The following is a 25,751-nucleotide window of genomic DNA, read 5'->3' on the forward strand; positions in this document are numbered from 1 at the left end:
CTCGAAAAACCAAAAAAAAAAAAAAAAAAAAAAAGTGTGTAATGACTATCTGTGATATTTTTTTTCTTGAAGATTCTCTGCTCCTCCCCAGCATCAAGTTTCTTTTGGTGTCTGTCTTGTCTATTCTCTACTGTTACTTTCAGCTTTTACTTTGTTATGCTAAGTTTGTTTGTTTGTTTTGTGCATAAAAAACACAAACTAATAATCTCTTAGAGAAACCAATTTAATCATACAATTTTGTTAGAACTACTCTAAAATACTCCAGAAATATGAATATGTATATTCAATAAGCGCCATGTTCTCTAATTCTATGTTTGCTTCTCCCTGAGAGGTCAAGGTTTGCATAAGACCGCACCTTGAATGTCCCCACTGTTCTCTGCCGAGTGTGTTTCTGTGTCACCACGTTGCCTCCCACACTCTGCAGTGTTACGGTTTAAAGAGCCAGTGCTGGCTCCGGCTTCTGGTTTGGGCTTGCTTGCGTATTCAGCACCTCCTTCTTCCCAATCACTTCCGTCACAGCCCTACCCCACAGAATTGCCTTCCTCCTTCTCCGGCTCCGTGCTTTAAAACTCACAGTCCTACCAGCAGCAAGCTTTCTTAGCTCTCTTTTGTCTTGGGATGTCTCTTGACCAGTCTGCTATCTTCTGACGTCTGCTGTCCCTGCCGATTGTCACCACATCTTTTCGGAGTGTCCTCTGTGTCTGCTTCATGACCTTCTGCTTGGCCTCACTGTCCTGTGTCCAGATGTGGGCATCTCACGCATCTTCCTGTGTGAGCTCACTAAGCTTTGTGGAACAGTGGCTTGGGCCTTTCCTCCGAGCCTGGAAGTGTTTAGCCATTCTTATTGTTGCTTGGCCTTTATTGCCTCTCTTCTCTTTTTTAGGAGTTTGTCTGTCTGTTTCTGTTTCTTCGAATTATATTCTTTTCTTCTCCTCTCCTGGTCACGTATTCTTTTCCTAGCTGTTAACATCACCCACTGAAGACCTGTTGTAAACAGCTTCCACTTGTGACAACATTGTCTGTCCTTTGTAACATGTTCTTGATCATATTTCTTCTTCCTTATATCCCTGGAGCCTTCGTCAGTTTGTAAGGAAGGATGTTTTGCATTTTGTGTCTGTTAATATGAAGTATGTACATTTGGTTCTGGGTAGGGATGCAGATTTCACCTCCCATGATTCCCAGAGCCATGTTTCTATCCGTGTTGTGTAACTTTTGACTATATAATTAGAATAATAAACTTTGGGGATTATTTGAGGCCAGGGAAGAACATTTTGTTTCCTTGGAAAGTTTGTATTAGCCTCCATTGCCTGTTCTGGGTGCTGGGAGCACCTCTGGCTATAACTGGCTTCAGATTTAAGTTCTTATCCTAGAGGTTTCAAACTGCATAAGGAACAGGAAGGCCTCAGAGTCATGTGATGGACCTTCATCTTCCTGGATGATCAAGGGAGGTCTTACTTTCTGCCCTTTCAGTATTATGATCTGGGCTCTTCAGCTTCCTGATCCACTCCCAGGGCAGATGGCCCCACGTGAGAGCAGGCAGGCTGTTTGTTTGTTTGTTTGTTTTTGTTTTTGATTATGCCATGCTACTTTGTGTAGGAGTGTCCCCACCTTGGGGAGACACTTGGTCTCTGGCATCTGTCCCTTCACCTCCAAAAGTTCCTAAAAGCACAGCCGCACTACCCCTTGTCCTCCCTCAGGACTAAGGCCAGCTGTGTGCTCCAAGTAATGACTCCCCATACTTGCTATGCAGCAGCCCCTGACTCTTTCTCTACTTATGCTAGTGTGTTTGGACTGCTCCAACAAAGTGACCCCGCTCCAGCAGGAGGTTTAGACAGCAGACATCTCGTCGCAGTTCTTCGGGGCAGACAGTATGATCAGGGTGCTAGCAGGTTTGGTTTCTGCAGAGGACTCAGTCTGGCTTGTAGGCCCCTACTGAACTTGTCTTCTCTTGGCCTTACCTCTGTTCATAAAGAGAAGCTCTCCAAGACAGCTACCCCCTGTTCCCCATGCTCCTCCTGCTCCCCATCTTCCTCTTCTTCCTTTCCCTTTCCTTCTCCTTCTATAAGGACACCATATCTCTCTTGTTAGGATTCCCTTTTAGAACAGGCCCATCCCTTAAGAAAGTCTTTCCACGTAGAAATTTACAAAGGATAACGTCCAGTCTATATGAGTTATAGAGCTTTTTAAATTTGTTTTTGTTTTTAAGTTTTATCCAATACTTCAAAATCCTTTAGGTCAAGTGCCAAAGGTCGCAGCATTATAACACAGGAGGCAGGCCCCAACACACGGCATCCCATATGGAAATATTTACACTTTATTCCATTGTGTTGTGATAAACCTGGTCAACAGGAAAGGCTGCCTCAGCCATGTGGACTAAGGCTAGACCACAAAGCTTACTACTGTAGGGTTATTAAGTGGTTGGCCATAGGCTTCTTTCTCAACAGTCAAAGACATTACCGTGGTTTCATTTTTGAACTTGAACGTTGGGATAGGAGGAAATCTTGATTGGATGAGGCTTGAGAATTCACCAAGAATCAGTTTGTGTCCCTCTCATTAGGCCAAACTTCACCAAAAAATGGAGGGTAGTGAGTGACTCCATGTTGGCCACTCCACCATACATCAAAGAAGAGGTTGTTTCAGCCTGGGCTCCTGGAGCCAGGCCCTCTGAAAAGAAGGCCCTTCAAGGCAAAAGGTTGCTCTTAGCATCTCTGCAGCTCTTGGATACAATTCCAGAAGTGGCTAAGGAAGAGCAGAAGAGCTGTGAGCACAAGAATGAGCTTTCTCTGGAAGCTGGTCCCCCTCTGGAGGTCTCAGAGATCCCCAGAGTCCTGGTGCCAGGTGAGAGGGGAGCCAGAGAACACAAGCTTGTCTTGCAGCCAGGAGGCCATGAGCTGCAGTCTCAAAGCTGAAGGTGAGGAAGTGGAGTGGCCTCCTGCTGACAAAGGGGACCACACATGCTTTCTAACCTGTTCCTGGAAAAGATACCCAGGCAGCCACCCCAAAACATCTTTGGCAGAAAAACCCAGCAGCTAAGCCCACGGTATGTCTTTACGAGAAGGCTGTCCATCTACTTAGCCATTTTATGTCCCCTGCCTTTAGAAATGAAGACTGGAGTGCATGGAACTGTGACTGGAAGGGTGGCCAGAGTACTTATGGGAAACTCAGGAAGGCATCACTAACTGGAGTGGTAGGGATGTTTTCACCAAAGAGATGGTTGAGCAGGGTCTTAAGGATAGTTCAACAGGTAGGAGCTGAGTGAGCCGTGCAAAGGCTTGGAACAACCTCTGAGAATGCAAGTAATTCCCCAAGCCTGGATCGGCCGCTGAAGGAAGGGCAAATGGGATCCATATCATGAGGTACGCACGAGCTCAGCCCAGACGTTTAGGTTTTATCTTGAAGTAAATGAATGTAAAGTTGAGTGCATTGGGCTGTCGTTAATAGCGATAATAGCTTGTGCTGTACATCTCTCCTGCCACTGAACCAATGGAGCCCACTCTATAAACTATCTATTGCCCTCTCTTAATTGAATAATGAAGTAGGTCTTAACAGACCCACCGGATGGGTGAGGAAACTGGATTACAGCTCGGTTAAAGGTTGGAAATGACCACCACACATGGCCAGCAAGTGCCACAACATGAATTCGGCCTCTGTCTTTCTGGCTCCAGTATCCTTACCGTCATAATTGTGGCACTCTCTGCTACTGACTGGAAAGGTACAGATGGGAGCGACTGGGGTTGGCACTGTAGGGTGAGCAGGGTAGGGTTGAGTCAGAACAGCTTTGGAGTCAGGCAGCTTAGACAACATCCCCAGCACAGCAGTGGAGCAAAGCAGAGGGGAATATACAGAGAGAGCAAGACCATTCAGGAGGCCAGTGCAGTCAATGAAGTGGGAAGACAGTGCCATCAACCAGGAGCAGATGAGAGATTTAGAGGGTGAATGGGCAAAATGGCTGGTCGGGAGAGGAGTGGAAAAAGAAGGGGCAGGTCTTACTCAACACAGCATCTCAAGTGATGACTGGTGCTTGGCACACAGTAGGCACTCAGCATCTACTAATCCAGTGAGCAAATGAATGATGACTTGGCACTAGATTAAGCCAGTGAAGGACTTTAAAAGAATATATAATAGCTGAGGAGGTAATTCGGCTTGGTAGAGTGCTTGCCCTGCAAGCATAAAGACCTGAGTTCCATCCCCAAAACGCACATAAAAAGCCTAGTTTAGTGGTATGTGCTTGTTTTCATGACCACAGCCCTAGGGCTTGCTCCTTAGCCAACTGGACTCATTAGAGATACTCAGGTCCAAGTGAGAGACTGTGTCTAAAAAGTCCAAGGTAGGTGACTCCTGAGGATCACTTGAGACTATCCTCTTGTCTCCATGTGTGCTTGTGAACACGCATGTGCACATACACATATGTGAACTCTCATCCATGCATGCACACACATCTTCATACACACATGCACACACACACACAAAGAGAAAATACAAAAGGATGAACATCCTTTTTGCATGGCACAAGAGAGACACAGACTGTGGGGTGCATGAATGTCCCATGGTGCATAAATCTGGGTTCAAGACAGAAAGGGGCAGGTGGCGCACGGGTAGGAATAGAAGCTTAAGGAAGGGAGATGATTTTGAAAAGAACTGGGAGACTGAGCAGACCTGGAACCCATCCTTTCAGGTTAAAGAGAATAAGAGATTACAGGCCTTGGCAGGAGACCTGTCAGAGTGGAGCCCGGGAGTGGACCAGACAGTGGGCAGGAGATTAGGTGGATGGAGGAGAGACATCGGAGAATGGGTACAAAGATTCCTTGACTTGTAGGGACACGAAGGGAGGGAGGACAGAGGGGGTGTACTTTGAACTGTTTTCTTTGTTTTGAATGCTGACTGGGAGCTGGGGTCCGTGTACAGGTCAGGACAGTGCAAGCAGGGACACTCAGAGTGGTGAGGTAGGCAGAGGCAGGTGTTGAGACCTGACTACTTCTGACCAGGCAACATGGAGCAAAGACTAGGCATGGCGATAGGTGGGCCTGAAGCATGAGGACTGGAATACATGTCCCTCGGTCACCGCCTTAGAAGAGCAATTATGCCCCCCCCCCCAGGCAGCTGAGCACATGTAGACATGAGAACCCTTGGACTTGTAGCTTGTTCATAGCTCTTACTACCTGTGCTCAGGAAGGACCTAGGAATGATCCAGGCCTGTAGAGGGGAGTTGTTATGGAATGGGGATGGGCCATGAGCCTGCATTAGCATGACTACAGAAACCAAGAACCTGGAGGCTCCACAGTCAATATTATGGAGACAAGAGCACAGTTCTGAGGGCGAGGCAGGCAGAGGGTCCATTCCTTCTCAATAAAGAAGACATAAGTAACCCCACTACCTAGCACCCTGGGAGGTTGACAGATTCAAGGAAAGGGCAAACAGTTGTGTGGTGTCCTTGGGCAATGCCAGGCCCACTCTGGGCATTTGAGCCACCTGTTTTCTTACAGTATTCACCTTAGAGCTAATATAACATCTGCCTACCATGGTAGTCACTGAACTTGGCCCATTATCAGAAATACCTAGGGAGGGAAGCCTGACCAGCACAGATCCCCAAGACCATTCCTTACAAAGGACACATCAGGCAGCTCTGTGAACACTTGGAGTCTCTGTGTTACGGGGCACTCCAGTGGCCCCACCAGCTGGGCTGTAATAAACCACAGTCCCCTCCTGGTTATGCTCCGGGGATATTCCCACTGCCAACTCCAGCAGCCTCAGTGGCAGACACCTTGAACTCTGGTTGAAAGACATTCCTGGCCCTTAAAGATCTCTTCCTGGCACATCAGCGGTGTGTCCCTGTGCCTTCTCTGCTCCTCCAGGGTGGAGAAACACCGTGGTCTTCCCTGTAAAGCCTGCGTCACCCCAGCGTGCCCTGCTCCCCATTCCTTCCTCAGCTTTCTCATCAGCATCACTTTGTATGCACAGTCCCGCCCCTCCCCCTGGTGCACAGTCCCGCCCCTCCCCCTGGTTCCCTAGCCTCCCTAAAAGCAAAACTAGCAAGACCACCCGTGTGCCTGTTTCTCCCACAGTGGGCACAGTGCTCAATGGAGAGACACATTATTGCCCTGTTGAGCTTGTCCAGGCAGGAACCCTGCAAGTCCTCTGCCGCCATTGTCAGGAGAGGTTGTCTTGTACCAAGGGGTTCTCATCTACAGCCCTCTCTGGGGCACTCGCTCTGTGACACTATCAGAGACCCTTGCTTCACTAGCCCCTCCTCCCACCCTGGGTCCCCACACCAGTTCCTACAGGAGGTCTCTCTGCTTCCTGTCCCCACTGTATGCTGAGACACAGCTTCTCATCTCCTTGATCATGAAGTCAGTCCAGCCAGCTCCAGCCTGGGCACACCATCCAACAGAAGCCTCATGCAGGCTGTTCTCCTAGCCCCACCCACCCCTGCCTAGGTTGGCCTCCCTGTTCGTTCCTTACTCTGAGCCACTCACAGCATTGGCTAGCAGAGCCTCTGGCTTCCTCTGCACCGCCAGACCCTGAGCGTCCTCCTCCTTCCTCCGGGAACCCTCCTTCCATCCTCTTTCTTGCAGTTCCCAGCACTAGCGGTCTGTGTGCATCCAAGCAGTGAGATGCTGTGCTAGGATAACGTAATGGGAAGCAGCTGGTTTCACGAGTGGCACACGGCAGGCACTCGGTAATCATGTCCCCGGAAGATGCGTTAGTGTGTTTGTTTATCCATTTCTCTTAATGGGCTTAAGTTGGATGTCAGAGCTATATATCAATATGGCTCCTGATCGGGCCAGTTTCTACCACCAAAGGTTCTCCTGTCTCACCAAGGGGTCTCGTGAGCTTGATTGATCTGCATGTGAGCTAATGACTCAATATAGGGTCCTACATTCAAACAGTGGTCAAGAGCAGAGGAGGTAAGAACAAAGGGAAGCCTGGAGGCGTGGTGTGCTGGAGCCTGCTGGAAGGCAAGCCACTGTGTACTGAACCTGCCTCTTGATGCAATTAGCCTCTGCATCCTGGTCATGACTCCGTGAGTGTGGTTCATGTCCAATGGCATCACGAACCAGCGATGAGAATCATTTTATGACTCGAGGCTCTGCCCTTCAAAGCAATATTTTCCCATTATGGGCCTGGCAATCAGACACTCCCTCTGTGGTGATGGCTTGGTAAGTGGTGTCCCTTGCCCCAGGTCTGGCTGGAAGGAGCTGGTACAATGAGCATGGTTAGCCAGAGCTGTAGTCACCGCAGAGGATGGCTGATCCTCCTGCAGGGGACATCATCCGACTGAGGGTGCTCTCTGTGTGGCAAGCATTTGCCAGACACCTGCTGAAATCCAGCTGAGAGCCTGGAGCAGCTTGAGAGGGTAGGAGACTGTCCCTGCCTTGCGCACCTGAGACCCTGCTGGGGTGCTCCAAGGCACTAGAGCACAGGGGTAAAGTAGCCTGTCTGACAGTAGCACTCCGCCATCAGACTGTGTGAGCCTGTCTGACAGTAGCACTCCGCCATCAGACTGTGTGAGCCTGTCTGACAGTAGCACTCCACCATCAGACTGTGTGAACTAGGCCAGCCACATCATCTCTCTGTGCCTGGGCCTTCCTCTCTGTCAAATAAAAGCTATCTTGATTTTCACATGAGCAGATTTGTATAATATGCTTAGAACACCATTAACCTCACTGTAGGCATCAGCTATTGTAGTGAAGAACTCTTGTGAGATGATTAAAGACCTTACTTAGGCATCTCCAAGGCCAGGGCTCAGCAGACTAGGACCTCGGGACCATCAAGCTTTATAAAATCTGACTGGGACACAGCCATGTCCACTGAAGCACCTACTGTGTGTGGCTGTGTTCAAAAGGCTGGCCAACCTCTGTTCTAACACTGCGAGGGGTGCCACAGTCTGTCAGTTTTGTCCGGGCTTGGATTTAGAACAGGTCGGGAAAGCGCCATGCTGTCAGACGCCCACTCTGCTTCTCCATATGCCCGGAGTATGGATAGAAACCGTGGACACAGAGGTGGCGAGCCCTGGGGCAGAGACAGTTGCCAGGGAAGCTGTGAGGAGAGGGGCAGAAGTGGGCACATCCTGGTGGTAGCCAGCCCCCACTTTCACCACTGTGACCAGGCCTCTGACAGAGTAGTAAGACACTCGCTCTCAGCTCACAGCTTGAGGCGGGGCAGCACAGCATTGTAAGAAAGTGTGTTGGGTCTGGGAGCAGCTGGAATGTGTGGCTGGCCTCATCCCTCAAATGACCAGAGTTGGAACAGGAAGCAAGACCAGGCTGTGCACTTCAAGTCCCGCCCCCAGTGACCTACTTCCTCCAGTCAGGTTCCACACCCTTCCCAAACAGTGCCACCTGCTGGTGACCAAGTGTTCAAACTTGAGCCTGGGAAGGATGGTTTATATCCCAGTGGTCACCGAGGTGAGGACACCCAGGAGTTCAGGGGCCACATGAGGGAACAGATGTGGAAGGACTACCTAGGCTCATTACCTAGTCTAGGACGCCACGCTCCCTGATTCACTTGGCACAGCAGCACTGTGGAGGATGAGACACGTGGAGGAGATTCTAGCCTGAATTGTGGGGAGGGGTCATTTGATGATGCCATTCAGCCGACAGAGAACATTCTGGACGGAAACCAGGACGGAATCCCCACCCACTATGGACCACTGCATCCACCCTGTCTTGCTGGCACCTCCTCCCTCGGCAGGTTTGTGATGCAGTGAGGAGCTTGTCTCTTGGGTGGCAGCTGCAGCAGATCCCTCACATCAAGTCCTGGTTTGCAGCATGCTCACTGGTTCCCTGTTGTGTTTAGGACACAAGCTGAAATCCTTAGCTTGATTGACAGCCTTTCTTAGCGTCCCTCCTCCTACTGAACCACCACCTCTGTTTCCTACACATTTAAATTACTGGATTTACTAGACATCTCTGGACAGGGGCTGGTGAGGTAGCCCAGGCAGTAAGGAGAACAAGAATTAATCTGCAGGAACCATGGTTTGTTTGTTTTTTTTTTTAGCCCGTAGATCTGGTGCACACTTGTAATCCTAAAATTCCTTGGAGCTTGCTGGATAGTCAGGCTAGCCTCATTGGTGAGTTCCAGGCCAATGAGAGACCTTGTCTTTAAACAAAGGTGGTAGAGGGGGTTGGTGTTACCAGAGAAACATCCAAGGTTGTCCTCTCTCCTCAACACACACAAACACGCACAAAGGCACACAGAAACGCACACACACATATACATACAGACATATACACAAATATGCACATGTACCTGCATACATACAGACACATACAGACATACATGTACACAGACACACACACAGGCATACACACACATTTATACACACAGACACATGCCTGCATACACACAGACATACATGTGCACAGACACACACACACATGCATACACACAGATACACATGTATACACAGACACATACCTGCATACACACAGATATAAACAGAGACATACATGTGCACAGACACACACCATGCACACACACACACACGAACATGTATGCACAGATACACAAGACATACATGCATAGACACACACTCCGCTACACACATGCCATGTGCATATACACAGGTACACAAACACAGAGATAGACAGATACACACAGACAGACACATACACGCATACACATGTACCACGCACACACACATTCCTGGAGAAGTCACACTGTTTCCACACTACTGTTCTCCTCCACTCTGATGGTTATTTTATCACCCACATCCAAAAGCTAAACTCTAGACTATTCACTCTCCAAATGCCAGTCAGGGCTTCATTTCCTCCAGGAAACCCCTGGGCTTTCTCCCAACCAGCGTGATGTTTCTGTCCTTTACCTCAGTGGAAACTGACCGAGGTGCTCCAGAATGTTCTCCGCAGAGTTGCTCCCCTCTGGGAACCCCATTCCCAAGCTGAGGGGTCTGTGAGGAGGGTACTAGGCTCCCCGGTGTGGGCAGCATGATTTTGCCTCTTTGATAAGTGAGGTGAGGTAATTAATAGTAAGACTTGATTGGCTTATCGACTTCTGTGCTGGGCTGGCTGCTTTGAACAGAGAGACATACAAAGTCACCCATCATAACTGAGGGAGTCTGTCCTCCTTGGCTTGTAGTGTCAATAGCAAAACAAGCAGCCTTTTTTTCCCAGGAAGATCAGCAGGAGAATGAAAGAGGCAAAAGGAGACCATTGGTTCTGAGTATCCACAGTTGGCCCCACCCACTACCCAGCTGCCCAAGCCCTAAATGTGTCAGTCACCCAGGATTTCCCTTACTTCCCATCCCATCCCAGTCTCCACATCCACCCAGTCACACATCCCCAAATGTCACCAGGGCCTGACCTCTCTCCCATCTCCTTTACTGCTCCTCTACCTTCACTCCTCCTCACTACCCAGCTTACAGCTGCCAGTCGGTTCCGAGCCAGCAGCCAGGCTGGTGCCACCTCCCTCGGGAGAAAGCCCATATGGGCTGGTGGGAGCTTTGAATTAAGCTCCAGGCAAATTCTGCAGTTCTAAACCTTCTGGAGTCATCTCTGCTCTCTAGGTCCAGCCAGCCAGCCTTCAGAGTGAAGCAGCTGGCATGCCTGCTGTCTGTGGACCTGTTGGCCTACAGTTTGGTTTAGAATGTCCCCTCTCTGCTGTAGCTCAGGTGCTGTGTACTGGATCCCAGAGCATCCCCTGTCCCCTGCAGCCAGCCTTACGGTCTGCTGGAAGTCCTCCACAGCCTTCAGAATTCCCTCAGAGACCTCAGTCATGGGGAGCACCCTTCCTCTGTCCACCACAGGCTCCTCTTACTCCATGACCCCACCACCACCCCTGTTGCACCTATCCCTGGAGTATTAGTGTACTTCTGCCTTAAGCAAGGCCGAGACAGTATGGTATAGTGATGGCATCCATGTATGGCTGGAACACTGTTGGGTTAGCGGAAAAACCCACCCGGCCTAGTATCTGGCAGCTGCCTAGTAAATATTTGTGGAAGATGGGACGAAGACAAGCTAATAGAGAGAGAAAAAGTTCTTATTGAAATCTCCTTCCAAGAACATTCATTTCATCTGCAGTTAAACCAGCAGAAGGGGTGGGAAGCAGTTGGTAGAAAATAAAGGAAAAGGCTGGACTGTCTTCTCCAGGCCCCTGTTGGCAGGAGAGCTGAGATTCCACATGCAACCTAGTACTGCTACTGAGCCTGAGGGGGTTTCTGTCCATGAAAGCATGAAGAACGAGTCCAATCATCTTATGGTCTGCCAGCTGTGCCTGGTAGCTCTTTGACAGCTGCCAGAACTGGCCAGATGTGCCGCCAACATCTTCAGAGATACCAGGGAGCCATCCAACCTATGGAGGAATATCTGTGCTCCTTGGGATGGCACAGAAAAGGGTAGTATGTCTAGGAGCACCCCCCTCAAGAATCCTGGGGTATATTAGGGCAGACTTCATCACAGCTACTGCCAGGTCCCTAATCCTATGCTCCCTCCTCTAGGTGATCAAACTGGCATTTGAAGAGTTCGATCTGGAGAGGGGCTATGACACCCTGACAGTCGGGGACGGTGGGCAGGATGGGGACCAGAAGACAGTCCTCTACATGTAAGTGAGATGCCATGTCTGGATGGGAAGTGGGCGATAGAGACCGGTTCATAGAGTCTACACTGGTCCCCAGACCCGGTGGTATAGGTACAGTGTCCTGTGGTGTTTCTGATGAATGCAATGATCCAGCTACCTCGCTCTGCCCCAGCCTAGGGGAGCAGACTTCATAGTGAAGTTCCGTGAAGTGTTCAGATTGAGCAGTCTTGGGCAAAGTCAAACAAAGGATCCATGCCTGTGTGCCTGGCTCTCCCTATGAGCCAAGTGCTACTTTGAAACACCCTATGACTGTCACCTCACAGTGTCTACTCTAGGTGACGTCTACCCCTAGCAGTCTAACTTCCCATTGAGACAAGAGAAGTGTTTCGGGGGACCTTTACACGTGCTCAGAACTATCTGAGACGTGGGCATCTTCATGGACACGATAAATGCCTTTCCCAGGTTGAGGAAGTCTCACTAAGGGAGCCATGATACCAGGCTGTCCTGTACTTCACTGGGCGGGGCCTTTGCTTCTGGGGGGACCGTTCAGTTCCCTTATACCTAACACAGTCACCCAAAGAGGAGCCAAGAAATGTCTCTGCCCTGGGCATGTGACCTAGCTCAAGATTTAGAGCGTGATCGTCCCAGAGTGGGCCTGGCTTCTTCTTGTCCCTTGGCCCTTGGCATGGGGCAGACCTCTAAGGATCTCTTTCCCAACAGCCTGACAGGAACTTCCGTCCCAGACCTCATCGTCAGCACGCACCATCAAATGTGGCTCCTCTTCCAGAGTGACAGCAGTGGCAGCTCCCTGGGATTCAAGGCTTCCTATGAAGGTAACTGCTTTCAAGGAACCTGGCAAGGCTCAGCCAGGGAGGGGGAGCCTGAGCTCTTCGTCTGCAAAGGATGAAGCCTGGGTTTAAATCCTGGCCCCTTCCTCACCTCTCCTCAGACACATTATTTGACCTCTCTGAGCTCCCACCTCTTTCTTTGTTTAGTGCCTCCTCCCCCTCCCCCACCCCGTGCCAGACAATTTTGAGGATTGCCTGGGACTGATCTGCCGGTGTGCAGGATATCCCAGGCCAGCTGTGGACACAGGTCGCTAACTCATACCTGGCAGACTTGCAGAGCCTCGTGATTTTTGAAATCTTTACACTAGGGGCACTGGCCTCCCAAGCTACCTTGTGATAAGTGAGTGACAGTGTCAGACACTGAGGACAGGTAGCCACCACTGTGGATGGCCTGGGGACGAGGCAGACAGGATTCTTCCTTCCTGTCAATAACTGGTGTTAAAGAAATGACATATTCTGGGGTCCCTGTTCTCACCCTTCATGAACTCCCAGGTATCCTGTGGGTCAAAAGACAGGGCCCGAGAAGAAGGCAGAAGGAGTCATGTTGTGAGAGAGTGAACCCTTTCATGTATCAGACTCAGCCCTTGTCCCCAGGTGATCCTGTTCTACTCTGAAGACAGAGCAAACAGATATTAATGCAAGATGGCTACCCACCCACACAATGGGATTGAGAAAAAGGGAGCAGACATCTTTCTGGGGAAGTGGGTTCTAAGTCCTAAGAATGACCCAGTGGCTGTTAGAGACCCCTATCAGCACACACAGAGAGAGGCATGTCCTCCAGGTGGCTCCCATATCCAATACCTACCTGGTGCACCAAAGCTGCTTTTCATATCAGGACCTGTTATGTTTCTACCTTGGGCACACAAGGGGTGCTGGGCATCCCAAACCAGGAACACAAACCAGTCCCTTAAAGCAACAACAGTGTGTTCCTGCACACATGTGTTCTTGTCTAGAGGTGGCGAATCTGATACCGATGCCAGCAGGACACATTTCCTCTGAGACTCTGATGGCATCCTTTCTCACATCTGGTAGTGACTAACAGTACTTGGTATCCCCTAGCTTATAGACACATCTCTCCTATCTCTGCCACTGTCGTCATATACATTTTTGTGTATATGTCTTCTCATAAGGGTACCAGCAGTGTTGGGTTAGGGGCCCACCCCACCATGCAGTGTGCCCTCATCCTAATGGTATCTGCAAAGACTGTCTCCAAATGAGCTCTCGGTTGCAGGTGCAGGGATTTAGAACTGCAGCAACTCAATAGCTGATAGGAGGCTAGTCACGCCACCGGGTTACCAGAGTAAAGACAGTCAGTATACCCTTGCCTGTCTGGGAAGCCTGGGTCTAGGGGAGGCAGAGCACTGCCCAGGATGCCTGGGTGGGCAATGCCAAGTACAAAGCCTTCCTCTGCTACTTTGCTGCTCTGTGGAGTCCGTGGGCTTTCTTTGGGTTCTATTTCTTCACCTAGAGAAACACAGTTGAATAGCACAGGAAAAGCTATAGAGATGATGTGATTTAAGAGAGGGGGGGGGAGAGAAGGAGGAGGAGGAGGAGGAGGAGGAAGAGGAAGAGGAAGAGGAAGATGAGGAGGAGAAAGAGGAGAAAGAAAGAGGAGAAAGAGGAGCCCAGCCTGGCGGTTGTAGGCCTGTGACCCCAGCTACTCCGGAGGCTGAGGCACACAACACACATTCAAAGCCTATCTGGGCTACGGGTGAATTCCAGAACAACCTAAGCAACTCAGTGAAATCCTGTTTTAAAGTTAAAACCTGAAAAGTTGGGCTGGAGAGATGACTTAGCAGCTAAGAGAATTCACTGCTCTCCTAGCACCCACGGAGTCTCAAAACCTCCCATTAACTCCAGGACTGGGGGATCTGGCGATGTCCTCTGGTCTCATGCAAACCAGCCATGTATGTGGTACACACACACACACACACACACACACACACACACACACACACGAGTGCAGACAAACACACACACAAGACAAATTACAAAACAACAAAAAAAGGGAAATCCATTGAGCTGTGCCCAGTGGCAGAGTATCTACCAGCCTTTGAGAGGCCCTGGATTCTACACTCACTGTTAAGAGTGAGGGACAGGGATGGCTGGAATCAAAGCAGCTAGGAATACCCGTAGGAGAGCCCAGGAAGTTACACCCTGGGGCCACTCTGCATACCTGGGCAGCTGTGTGATGGGAAGAGCCCCAGGCAGTCTACCCATGCAGGATCCTGATCCAAACCCAACTGTCACTCACTGCTGAGAAAACAGGAATGGATTTGGATGCATGTCCCACAGCATCCCCTGATTCTAAAATCCTGTGACTGTTCATCAGGAAACGTCTCTGCCCATGGGGAGTAAATGACCCGTGATATCTGCATGCCCTTAATCGGTTCATGCTTGGCCTGGGGTTTGAATAAGACACAAATACCTTGAGCCTAAATGAGATAATAGTAGTTGATAGACAGAACAGTCTGCAACGGGGAGAGCCATTGATTTAAGTAGTAGCAGACATTGAAATAATAGATAGATAGATAGATAGATAGATAGATAGATAGATAGATAGATAGATAGATAGATAGACAGATAGATGGAGAGGGGGGAGAGGTGGAGAGACAGAGAGAGAGAGAGAGAGAGAGAGAGAGAGAGAGAGAGAGAGAGAGAGAGAGAGATAAAGAGAGAGATCTCAGCTGCCTGAGTGGAACCTAGGCACTTCTGGTGCTTTCTTCAACCCTGGTCAGCCATTAGAGAGCAGAGCTTAGCTGTAGAGGGCCCCAGGTTGGAAGGGATTTAAGGCAATCCCCATGAGAAATGTTTGCGACCCTCTACTGTTTATATGGTGGCTGGGGAGGTGGCCTCTGGAGGCTAGAGAGCACAGTCCAAATATTGGAAGGTCAGCCACACAGGAAAAGGGGATCAGATCAGTGTGAGGTGACTTTACTGAAAGAGAGAGGGGCGTGACAGTTGCTGAGAGCCTACTGTGTGCCAGCAGCCTTGTGGCCATCTTCTCCGGAGCATCTAGCATCACAGATAGACTTGATGCAGCTCCAGGGAGCTTTGGAGTGAGCAAGGGACAGCACTGACACGCTCCTCTTTCTTTTTTTTTGTCTCTGTTGCTGTTTCGTTTCTCCCTGTCCCAACTTCTCCTTCACGCCTTCTAAGCCTACATTCAAGAGAAGATTCATAACTCAATACCAGAAAAACATGACCTCGTCTCATGCAACTCTTTCAAGGCACAGAGGTTAAGTAACCTGGCTGGGGGTCACACAGAAGTCCAGGAAGTAGCATTGCTGGGATTTGAGGCCATTTCTCTCTAGCTTCAAAGCACATGGTTTCCCCCTATACTGAAGGCTTCCCAAAGCTACTGAATTTTAATCACTAATAAATTCTTTATAGAAGCCAAAACTTTGCCCCAATCAGGTGGACTGTACAGCAGAAGCCTGCAGTCCAGGTCACTGGAGGTTGGAGGTGTTTGTTAGCTCCTGTTTCCGTTCCAGTCATCCAGGATTGATTAAACACCTGCTGTGTGGGCCAGTTCAGTGCTGGGCACTTCAGTCGTAGCTGTGAGCTTCCTGGCTGTGGTTGAAACGTAGCTGGGAGGTTGCCTGTCACAGACTAGTGCCATCAAGACTTCCCAGACCCATGCCTGATTAGCAAGGACACTCTGGGTCTTTAGGGGCCTCTCCAACCTTTCTGGCTGTATCAGGTTGTGTATAGCAGGATCTCTCATAATCAAATAGACTCTGGAATTGGATCAGACCTGGTGAATGTCAGCATGGTTCCTGAAACACAATCCCAGGAACGCCATGAGGTCTCTGTGAGCATCCGTTTTCCTGCTCACATAACAGCTAATGATGGGGGCCTCAGAGCTGCTCTGACAGAGAAATGATATCACAGAATATCCCTGGCATTATGTCTGCCACCAAGACGGTGCCTTCCTCTTAGAGTCCCCAGTGCTGTCTCCACTGGTGTCCCTCAGGTTCCTGCCTCTGGTCCAGACCTGGATCTGCCTCCTGTAGCCCTTGTTTGCTCCCAGATCCTGGTTTTAGGACCTGCCTCATCCCACACCCCCTTGCTCTCCAGGCTGGATGGAAACTGGCAAGATTCTTGGTGGCCAAAGGTTAATATCGGGTGTTGGAGTTTTCATTGTTATGACAGAGCACCTGACATAAAGAACCTCCAAAAGAAGGATAGTTTCCAAGGATTCAATGCCCCGGTCTCCGCAGATCCCAGACCCAAGGAAGGCAGAACCCTGTGGGCGTGGGAGGATGTAGCCAAGACAGCTCATTTCACAGTGGACAGAAATCACGGAGTCTGGGAGAGCACAGGAATAAGATGTCCTTGTGGGCTCACCTCTGACTCCTTCCTCCACCAAGCAACACCTCTGAAGGCTTCCAGTACCTTCCGAAGGGTCCCAAGAGGCCAGGAACCCTTCAATGATGGAGTCTTTAAAGGAGGGGCACAGAGGGGCAGAAACCCAGTCACAGAATGCCACGGGGCATTATGGAGCTTTTGAACTTGGTCCAGTCAGCAGGGCCACCTTTTCCTCCATCCCTGGCCCCTGCCTGGATGATGTATCTGAGGAATGAGATCCATCTATCTTACACCTCTGCTGATATCAAAGGATGGTAGCTTGAGTCCCCTGATGTGATTACATTGCCAGATCCTGGTCCAGCACATGCTGCTATCCCTTCCCACTGACTGCATGGCTTCCTGTAGCTGTCCTCGCAATTGGTCACACTGACTCCCCAGCTTTAACTTGAAACTAAACCCTGCCAGCTGCCCATCTGTTCCGGCTTGCAGTTCTCTTGTTGCTCGTGTTGCTGGCTTCCCCTCCGACACCTCAAACCAACCCACTCAGGCTAGTCAGACAAGGTCCCCAGACCAAAGTGTCACAGAGCAGCTGGCTGGACCACTGGGTGGATATGCTTTCTAATAGAAGTGGTGGCCTGGGCTTTACACAACTTAGTGTCTAGTGAGTGCTCTCTTCTGGCTCTCGGGCAGCCATCTTCTCCCCATGTCCTCGTGCAGCTTTTCCTTGGAGAAAGCGTGAGCTCTCTTCTGTAAAGACAGAAGTCCCATTAGGCCAGCCCCCTCTCCTGTCCTCACTCAACTTTAGAGACTTCCACAGAGTTCCACCTTTAAGAACCGTCACCCTGGAAGCTGAAGGTATCGGTATACCAATTGGGGGTGCGTGAGTGCTCAGATCATAGTATCACCCCAAAGTAGGTTCCCCCACCTCCACCCTTCCTCCCATCCCCCATGCCTCGCCTATGCCCCAGTGTTGGTGGGCAGCAGCATCACCAGACCTCACCTCAGTCTGTTCAGTTCCCAGATTCCTGCAGTTCTTCCTTGACTGCATCCCTCTTCTCACCACCATGGTCCAGCCCTCCATCCTCCTCTGTTACTGACTCTCTGACAGCACAGGCCTCCCACCCAGCACCCTTCCCTCCCCATCTGCCACATGGCACACGGTGATCTTCCAGACTCCAAGTCTGGCATAGTGTTCTCCTACTTGAAGATAAAAAAACAAAAAAACAAAAAAAAACAGAAAACAGCCTTTCGTAACAGCTTCCCAGCTTCTGGTTGACTTCAGTAGGAAGTACCAAGTCTTGCATACAACATGTGACATTCTTCATGAACATCCCATAACCACATTGTGGGTCCTGTGAGCCCACTCAAGGCAGAGGTCACAGCTTCTCCCCATCCATTACAAGACCTCATCTAGAACACGTGCTCAGAAAAGCTTTGAAGAGTTCAGTTCTGATGGCTGTACCCAGGCACATTCCGATTCCCTCCCTGAACCTTCTGGTTTCCTCTTCTTCCCCTTTACCACATGGTGCACAGGTGCCAAGCATCAGGCATTCTCCTTATCCCTTGGGCTTCCAGGTTGGGCAAACCAAACCCAGTTTACATCGAGATTCTTCCATGGCCCCTGAGATGAGCCAGTCCCTTCATTGGTGAACCTGAGTTCTCTTGTCCATGGAGAGGCATGGGTAACTGGTAGGATTGCTACGGCTCTCAAAGACTTGGTACCCTGAAGCACCCAGGGTGGACCTGGCATTTAGGGATCAGTAGATGGAAACCTGCTCTCTCCTCCTTCCTCCTCAGGCCCGTGGCTCGTCCATCCTACATCACCGCTCAAAGTGTCCATGTTTATTACATCTGCCTACATGCTGGCCTCCTGCTGATTCAAGCTTCAGAGAAATCCCATGCCACATAGATAATATCTTACTCTAGGCATGGGAGAATAGTCTTATATGGATGCCCTATGGGATGACATCAGGCATCTGAGTCCATCGGCCACATCTATCATTTCTACTGAGCCCTCTACATAGCTGGCCCCTTTGCTCCATCCCCAAGGGCAGGGGTGCTACTCTGGGGCAGGCAGGCAGCTCTGCAGCCTCCCCACGTTAGAAGTTTCTCCCTACCCCAGGGCTGGAGAAACAGTTGCTTGCAAACATAAGGACCAAGGTTTGGTTCCCCAGAACCTACATGAAAGAGCTGGACATGGTGGAGCACAGTGGTAATCCAAAAGCTGGGGGGAGAAAAAGGGGTGGATCCCCAGGGAGTACTGGTCAGGAAGCCTAGCAAAATCAGTCCAAATGAAGGAGAAAGATCCTGCCTCGAAAAGGTGCACAGTGACCTGAGGAACACCACACACACACACACACACACACACACACACACACACACACACACTACATGAGCATTTATATACACGTACACCAAACGAAAAAGAAAAAAATTCTCCTTCATTGTTAAAAGCGTAAGCTCTAGTGGAAAAACTGGAGCATTTACTTCCCAATTTTTTTCCTGATCTGTTTGTCATCCTTCCAGCTTGGGTAGAGGAGGAGGCTTGGGAATACCGGAGCCCTCTGAGCCTAAAAACACAGTCTCCCTCCATGGGGGCGCCAGCTGTGGGAAACGCATTCACAGTTGCGATTGCTTCCCTTCCCAGTAGAACCAGAAATATTTAAGGAACAGGCAATTAGCACTTACCAGAAACATTATAAAATTACACACAACTTGCTAACAAGTTTTCACATCAATCTGGATGTCTCTTTGCTTCCTGACTGGAGCCTGGGATCTGGCAGCCTGATGCTCAGTCTGGGAGGTTGACCCAGGGGAGGAGCAAGTAGCTTCTCCCCCCAATCCCCCAACCCCCCCCCCTGCACCTCCGATCCTGAGGATAGAGGTGAAGAGCAGGGAGAATCATTCAGGAAGGATGCTTGGGGACTCGTGACAGAAATGAGATCATCTGTTGACTCATGCCCCTGAGGTCTTATGATGTATTAGAGACACCATTCAGGACATCAAGGTTGTCTCTGCCTTCACCCACTTTGTAGACTGTTTTCACAAGCATGGGGTAAGTGTTAGAAGATGAGGAATCAAACAGAGTGGCCTCTGACCTTGCTTGAGGGCACCAGGGGTACGAGTGGAAGTTCTTAGGGGACCTGATGTCAGAAACTCAGACTTTGAAGGACCCAGAGGAGGGGTTGTCAGACTCGCCTGAGAGAAGGGACATATTGGCTGGGAAAGATGGCTTGTTGAGGGGGTGGGAGGCTGGGGAGATGGCTCACTAAGCAAGTGCTGCCCTGCAGTCATGGGGATCTTAGCTTGGATACCCAGAACCACGTAAAAAGCTGGGCACAGTAGCTCATCTCTAGTCCCGACACTGAGGAGGCAGGGACAGGTGACTCCCTGCCAACCAGCTAGCCTTACTGAACCAGTCAAGGTTGGGTTCAGTGAGAGACCCTGTCTCAGAAAATAAGATAGATAATATCAGGAAGACACCTGATATCAAACTCTGGCCTACACACAAGGGGGTTCACACGTGCACAGTTGCACACATGTTCATGCACAGGATTACATACAAGCATACCCACAAACATACATGTGAAGATATACACACAGAGAGACAACACACACACACACACACACACACACAAGACATTTCTAAACATTAAAATCTCTACTGGAGTCAGTTTTGAGAGTGAGTAGTGAGAAGGTACCAAGACTACCTCTGAGGGCAAGGCTCATGCCCCCTTCTCTGGCACCTAACTGAAGAAGGGCACAGGAGCACTTCCTGAAAAGGGGCAGCATTGGTCCAGGCTTATAATGAAGCCAAAGGCAATGGCTGGGCAGGAACAGCTCCACTCCCTTTAGGGACTCATTGGCCCTGGTCTCACCCAATGCCAGGGGCCTAGCCAGCTCAGCTTCTCACCTGCTATTTTAAGAATAGCCTTACATGTTACCTAGTACCCCCAAACTCCTTTTTCTGGTACTTAATGACACTCCTCTGGGCCCTGGCCCCATCAGAAGTGAGGTACCTGCATTTCAGAAATGCTACCTGGATATCTAAGATGCTAAATATTGACTAGAGTGGAATACAACACCCAGAGCGTAGATCACCGTGGCAACAGGGCACAAAAGGAGCTCCTGCATTGGCCTAATGAGTCTAAGGAGGCCCAGATTGGATGTACTTGGACTGACACTGGAAGATGACTATGTCTGGCAGACAAGCAGGGGGTGTTCGTTTTAGAAAGAGCAGACAGCCGGTGCCCAGTTCCTGCGTGGGCAAGCTGGCAGGGCTCTGCAAACAAGAGACCATGATAACAATGAGGAAGTACCACCTCGTTGCTGGATCTGCGCCACGTTCCAGGCATCTTGGCCGTTAACTTATACACAGAGTGACTGGTCAGTAGAGCTGTTATTACAATTTCCATTTTATGCAAAACAAAAACTAAAGGTCAGAAAGGATTGGCAGCGTGGTCTGGGGAGTTAGATGGTTCGGTGGATAAAGCTCTTGCCGGGCAAGCATTAGGACCCCGAGTTCAGATCTCCAGAACCCACACAAAGCTGGACACAGCTGCACTTGTCTGTGATCCAAGCATCTCTCTGGCAAGATAGGAGGCAGAAACAAAGGACTTTCTGGAAACTCACGGCTCTGCAAGTCTGACATATGGAAAAGACAGAACCTGTTTCAAACAAGTTGGGAGACAAGGACCAAAACCCAGGCTTGTCCTGTGACTTCACACCATGTTCCATGCCATGCACATTCCCACACAAACACACACAAACACACTGATTTTTTTTTTCATAATAACAATGTGATCCAGGCCTACTATGTAGTATCAAAACCAGGATTCAGGTTGAGTATGCTGTGGTCTCACAGCCATCATTTCATCACGTCACCTCCCAATAGGCCACTCTGTTTCCCAATACACTAACTCCAAGGTGGGTGCTGGGCAAAGATGAGAGCCTGGGTGATGGGGCGACAAGAGCCCTACCTAAGCAGGAGGCAGATGTTTAACCTGAAAACTTTAGGAAGCTGTGGGAAGACTGAGCAAGACACAGTACGACCTAATAGTAAGTTTTTAATAATCTTGTACTACATCTTCTGGCGCAGAGCAGAGAAGTAGAGAGCCACCAGCTGGCTACTGCCATCCCGGTTGGGGCATTATGAAACCCGAGTTAAGACAGAAGAACTGGCGAAACGGGATGTCAGGTTGTTTAGAAGAGCTGCTGAGAAAGGTCCTACTGGAATGAGAGGGAAGAGTCTCAAATAGCCTCCCCACACATCCCTGAGTTCTCCTAGACAGGGGTCAGAGGTCAGGCAGCTCTGGAGCTTTAGTGCTCACTCAGCCTGGCACAGTAAGCACCTGGTCCACCTTGTGCCTTGCACCAAACATGGGCTGTGGGTATCCATGATACCCGAGCAATCCATGTCTGCTTCCATAAAGCTTTTCCTCCGGGATGGGTCGACAAGAGGCAAGGAGACCATGGAGCTGGTACAAGGAAGGTTGTCATATTGAGGGCTTAGCTTATCCCTGATGCCCAAAAAGGTGGTAGATGCCAGGTGGGTAATATCGGCTCCCCTTTCCCACAGTAATGTCCCCAGCGTCCAGGACAGTAGCCAGCAGAATCCACAGAAGACTACAGGCTACAGGGGATATTTGGCACCATGAAGGGAAAGAGCAGCAGTTGAGAGGAAAAGTGGGTGGGTGACATCTGAGGTGAGGCTGAGGCAAGAGCCTTGGAGGAGGTGACCTGGGGTGATCATATGGAAGGCAGGAGAGAAAGTTCTGGTTTGGGTTGAGGCCCCATGAAGAAGTGAAAGCAGCAGACGTGGCAACACTGTCTGGGCGGGCAGCAGAGAGCAGCCCAGATTGGGACCCCCAACCCCCACCCCGGCTCCCTCCAAGTGGTTTCCCTTCCCAGAGCACATCAAAGGCCTCAGAATATAGAGAGACACACGCTACCGTCCCTTCTGTGCAGACATTGTCATAAAAGAGGATTCCAATTTAGTGTCCGAAATTGAAAAACCCATGAAGATGGGGCAAAGCCTGAGAGTCTAGCACAGACGACAGGGCTAAAACAAGCAAGCAGGAGGGAGGCCAAGACAACAAGGCCAGTCCCCTCCCCACGGCGTGCAAAGACACCTCACACGCAGACATCTGAGTCCCCCCCCCCCCCGCTTGCTCTCAGTGGGCCAAAGGATCAGGGTGGGTATTACACTTACAAAGCAAAATTGGGTTAAACCAAATGATGGGGAGCTGAAAGGCTGACTTCTTTCCTCCAAGTCAAAATTGCATTGATCTATTTATAATTCTGGGTGCCGACATCAGAGATGGCCGGTGTCTGGCCAGGAGGGGTCTTTTCTCCAGGCAGAGGCTCATGGGAAGCCTCTCTCAGCAGACAGAGCCTCCATTTGTTGCTATGCCTCCAGTTCAGTGATGGGGTTCGGGAGAAGACCCAGGACAGAAACCAGTCCCTGCTCCTCTCCCTTAGAAGCAGCTCCCCAATTCTCAACCCTAACCCTCATTCCTCGTCTCCAGATCTGAGCTCTTCAGACAGCTCACCTTCACTACCTGGCCCTTTGTAAATGCTTCTTTGGACCTGTCTTCCTTGAGGAAGTGGGGACATTACTGTGGGAAAGGGGAGCCGATATTACCCACCTGGCATCTACCACCTTTTTGGGCATCAGGGATAAGCTAAGCCCTCAGTATGACAACCACAATGGTTGCCCTTTAGTCCTCTGCTTTCTGCCCCACCCTTAAATTCCCCGTCTATTGATCTCCTTAGCTCATCTTCCTTCAAGCTCTGTGACACCACCCCTAACTTGCCTTGGGAGATTCTACTCTACTACTGTTCCCCCAAAGCCATCCACCATGTCCCATTCTGTGACAGCTTTTTTCACCTTGCTTGGTTGGTCTCACACGTCTCCTGGCTCATGCACACGTTACATTTTCAAATTCTGTACTTCTGCCCTACACTTGACCTAGGTAACTGTTCCTTAGTGGCAATTCCTCAAAACGCAGCATGCCTTTGTGACCCTTTATGTGGTCTCCTGCTTCCTGAGTTCTTGTCTGAGTGGAGTACACCCTTGTGGTCAGGCCAAAACTGCAGGTATGGTAGACCTTAGCCCCCTCTCTTATTCCTACGTCCTTATCCTTTGGAACAGCTGGTGGCTTCTTCAGAGTCCTCACATCTTCCTGGTTCTCTCCATCCCCTCGGCCTAGACCCAGTATGATGGCATCAGAACATCTCCCAACTACAGAGGCTCCACAGAAGCAAGGCATCTATCCACCCTGGTCCAAACTGCATTTTCTACCACCCACACTAAACTGATAGTCCCAATATTTCTTAAATGAACAAATAACGAATGCTCTCCTATCCTCTAGCCATCTACTCTTAGACCATTCCCTAGACAGGGGTCCGAGTGAGCTTCCACACATATAAGTGTCTCCTCCCAAGTAAAGTAGAATCCTTTATCAGCTTCCCATTACTGACTGTCTAAAGCCCAGTCTTGCTCATAGATTGAGCAGGCCCTTGTCTTACCTGTTACATGGGCTGGTCTTGCCCATCAGAGCAGTTCCCAGCCTCGTCTCTATCCATCTTGCGGTAGGCAGGAGCATGAGAAGTGGTGATACCTGAAGCCAGACCCCTGCCTGTGGGAATCAGATCCATCACTTCTGAGCTCTGTGACCTTTAGTAGTCTTTGTGCTTGTGTCTTTGTGCCAGTTCCCCCTCCTGTAAAATAGGGAGGAAATAGTATCTTCTATCAGAGATTCTGTAAGGGCGACATGAGTTAATCTATAAAATGCTCGCAGTGGCCACGGGCTGGAGTGAGTGTGCAAACTGCTAGCTCCATAAATGAAAGTCGGTTGTGATAGCAATGGCTCAGCAGGTTGTTCACGGACATACTGCAGAGCACCGTACAATCCTGCATCTGGGACTTGGCCCGGCTTCTTCCCCAGGAGCCCTTCCCCTCCATCTCACTGCCAGGCCTTTTACCACTGTCTCCTCTGTGGTCTTAGGCCTCAGCACAAAGTGTACCGTCTCAGAGAAGCGTTCTCTGGCCCAGGGCTGGGATTCCATGAGGTGAGCAAGATGCTCACTTTAGGCACAGGATTTGAGAGTGGGGCCGCAACTCAACTTTTAAGATAAATAGCATTTAAGACAATATTTTTAAAATCAAGACTAACATTAAAAAAAGTCATGGCTTTAAATAAAAAGCAGTGTTTTAGTTGAAGACAACTAAATGGTTTTAAATGGTACATATGTTAATTATGATCTTCTTAAAGAGACACTATAACATGTTACGATTGAGCTGTCAGCAGAATAATTACAATGAAAAGAATTTGTCTCGCGGAGTCCTGGAGGCACTAAACACTTTGTATGCCTTGCTCTCAGCGTCCTGTCTTCAGCCTGAGATCCCATGTCATAGACCACGTTTCCTCCTCTGGATGTTCCCAGTTGACAGACTATTTCTATCTCCAGTGTCTGGCACAGGCCCCAGCACACAGCAGGTACTTATTATATACCTGCTATTCCCTTGTGGACAGGGAGAAATTAGCCAGGTGTGGTCATGTGGAAAGAGATTAGACTACACAGGGGGGGGGCTGAGAAGACCACCCCCATCCCAAAACGCATGCTCTCTTGAGCCAGTCAGAGCCTCCGACAAGCTGAAGGCAGTCACTCAGGCAGATGTACCCTACTCTTAAATTTTGTATGGCGGGACCTCACGAGGGAACCTTAAATACGGGCTCTCTCTTCTGATGCCAGGTAATGTTTACTATCATTGCCCCGACAGTTCTTGCATCCCAGAGAAGATGTTTGGGGACATTGGCAGAAGGTGGGTTCTGATGGTTATTTCTTCAGATCCCTTTGTCACATGGGGCCTTTCTTTCTGTCCTTTAAATGACTGGAGTTCTAGAATCTGAAGCAAACCCTTCCTTGGATGATTTGGTGTGGCCCCATCCCTGTCCCTTAGCATACACAAAGCCAGCTGCAAAGGAACTAAGTTCAGCCAGTCTGTGTGTGTGTGTGTGTGTGTGTGTGTGTGTGTGTGTGTGTGTGTGTGTGTGT

The 25,751-nt window shown here is 49.8% G+C and overlaps 1 protein-coding gene across 4 annotated transcripts in view; it reads left to right on the forward strand.

Moving 5' to 3' along the window:
- Window positions 1-25,751, forward strand: part of Csmd2 (CUB and Sushi multiple domains 2) — a 553,245-nt gene that overhangs the window by 311,518 nt on the left and 215,976 nt on the right. For 3 of the 4 annotated variants that reach the window (XM_029539695.1, XM_021199594.2, XM_029539697.1), the window contains exons 11-12: window positions 11,453-11,556; window positions 12,253-12,365. The exons of the other annotated variant lie outside the window; for it this stretch is intronic. In XM_029539695.1, coding sequence (XP_029395555.1) covers window positions 11,453-11,556; window positions 12,253-12,365 — 217 coding nt within the window. The remainder of the gene's footprint in view (window positions 1-11,452; window positions 11,557-12,252; window positions 12,366-25,751) is intronic. 4 annotated transcript variants of the gene reach the window in all.

The sequence above is a fragment of the Mus pahari genome, chromosome 6, assembly GCF_900095145.1.
Source record: "Mus pahari chromosome 6, PAHARI_EIJ_v1.1, whole genome shotgun sequence".
NCBI lineage: Eukaryota > Metazoa > Chordata > Mammalia > Rodentia > Muridae > Mus > Mus pahari.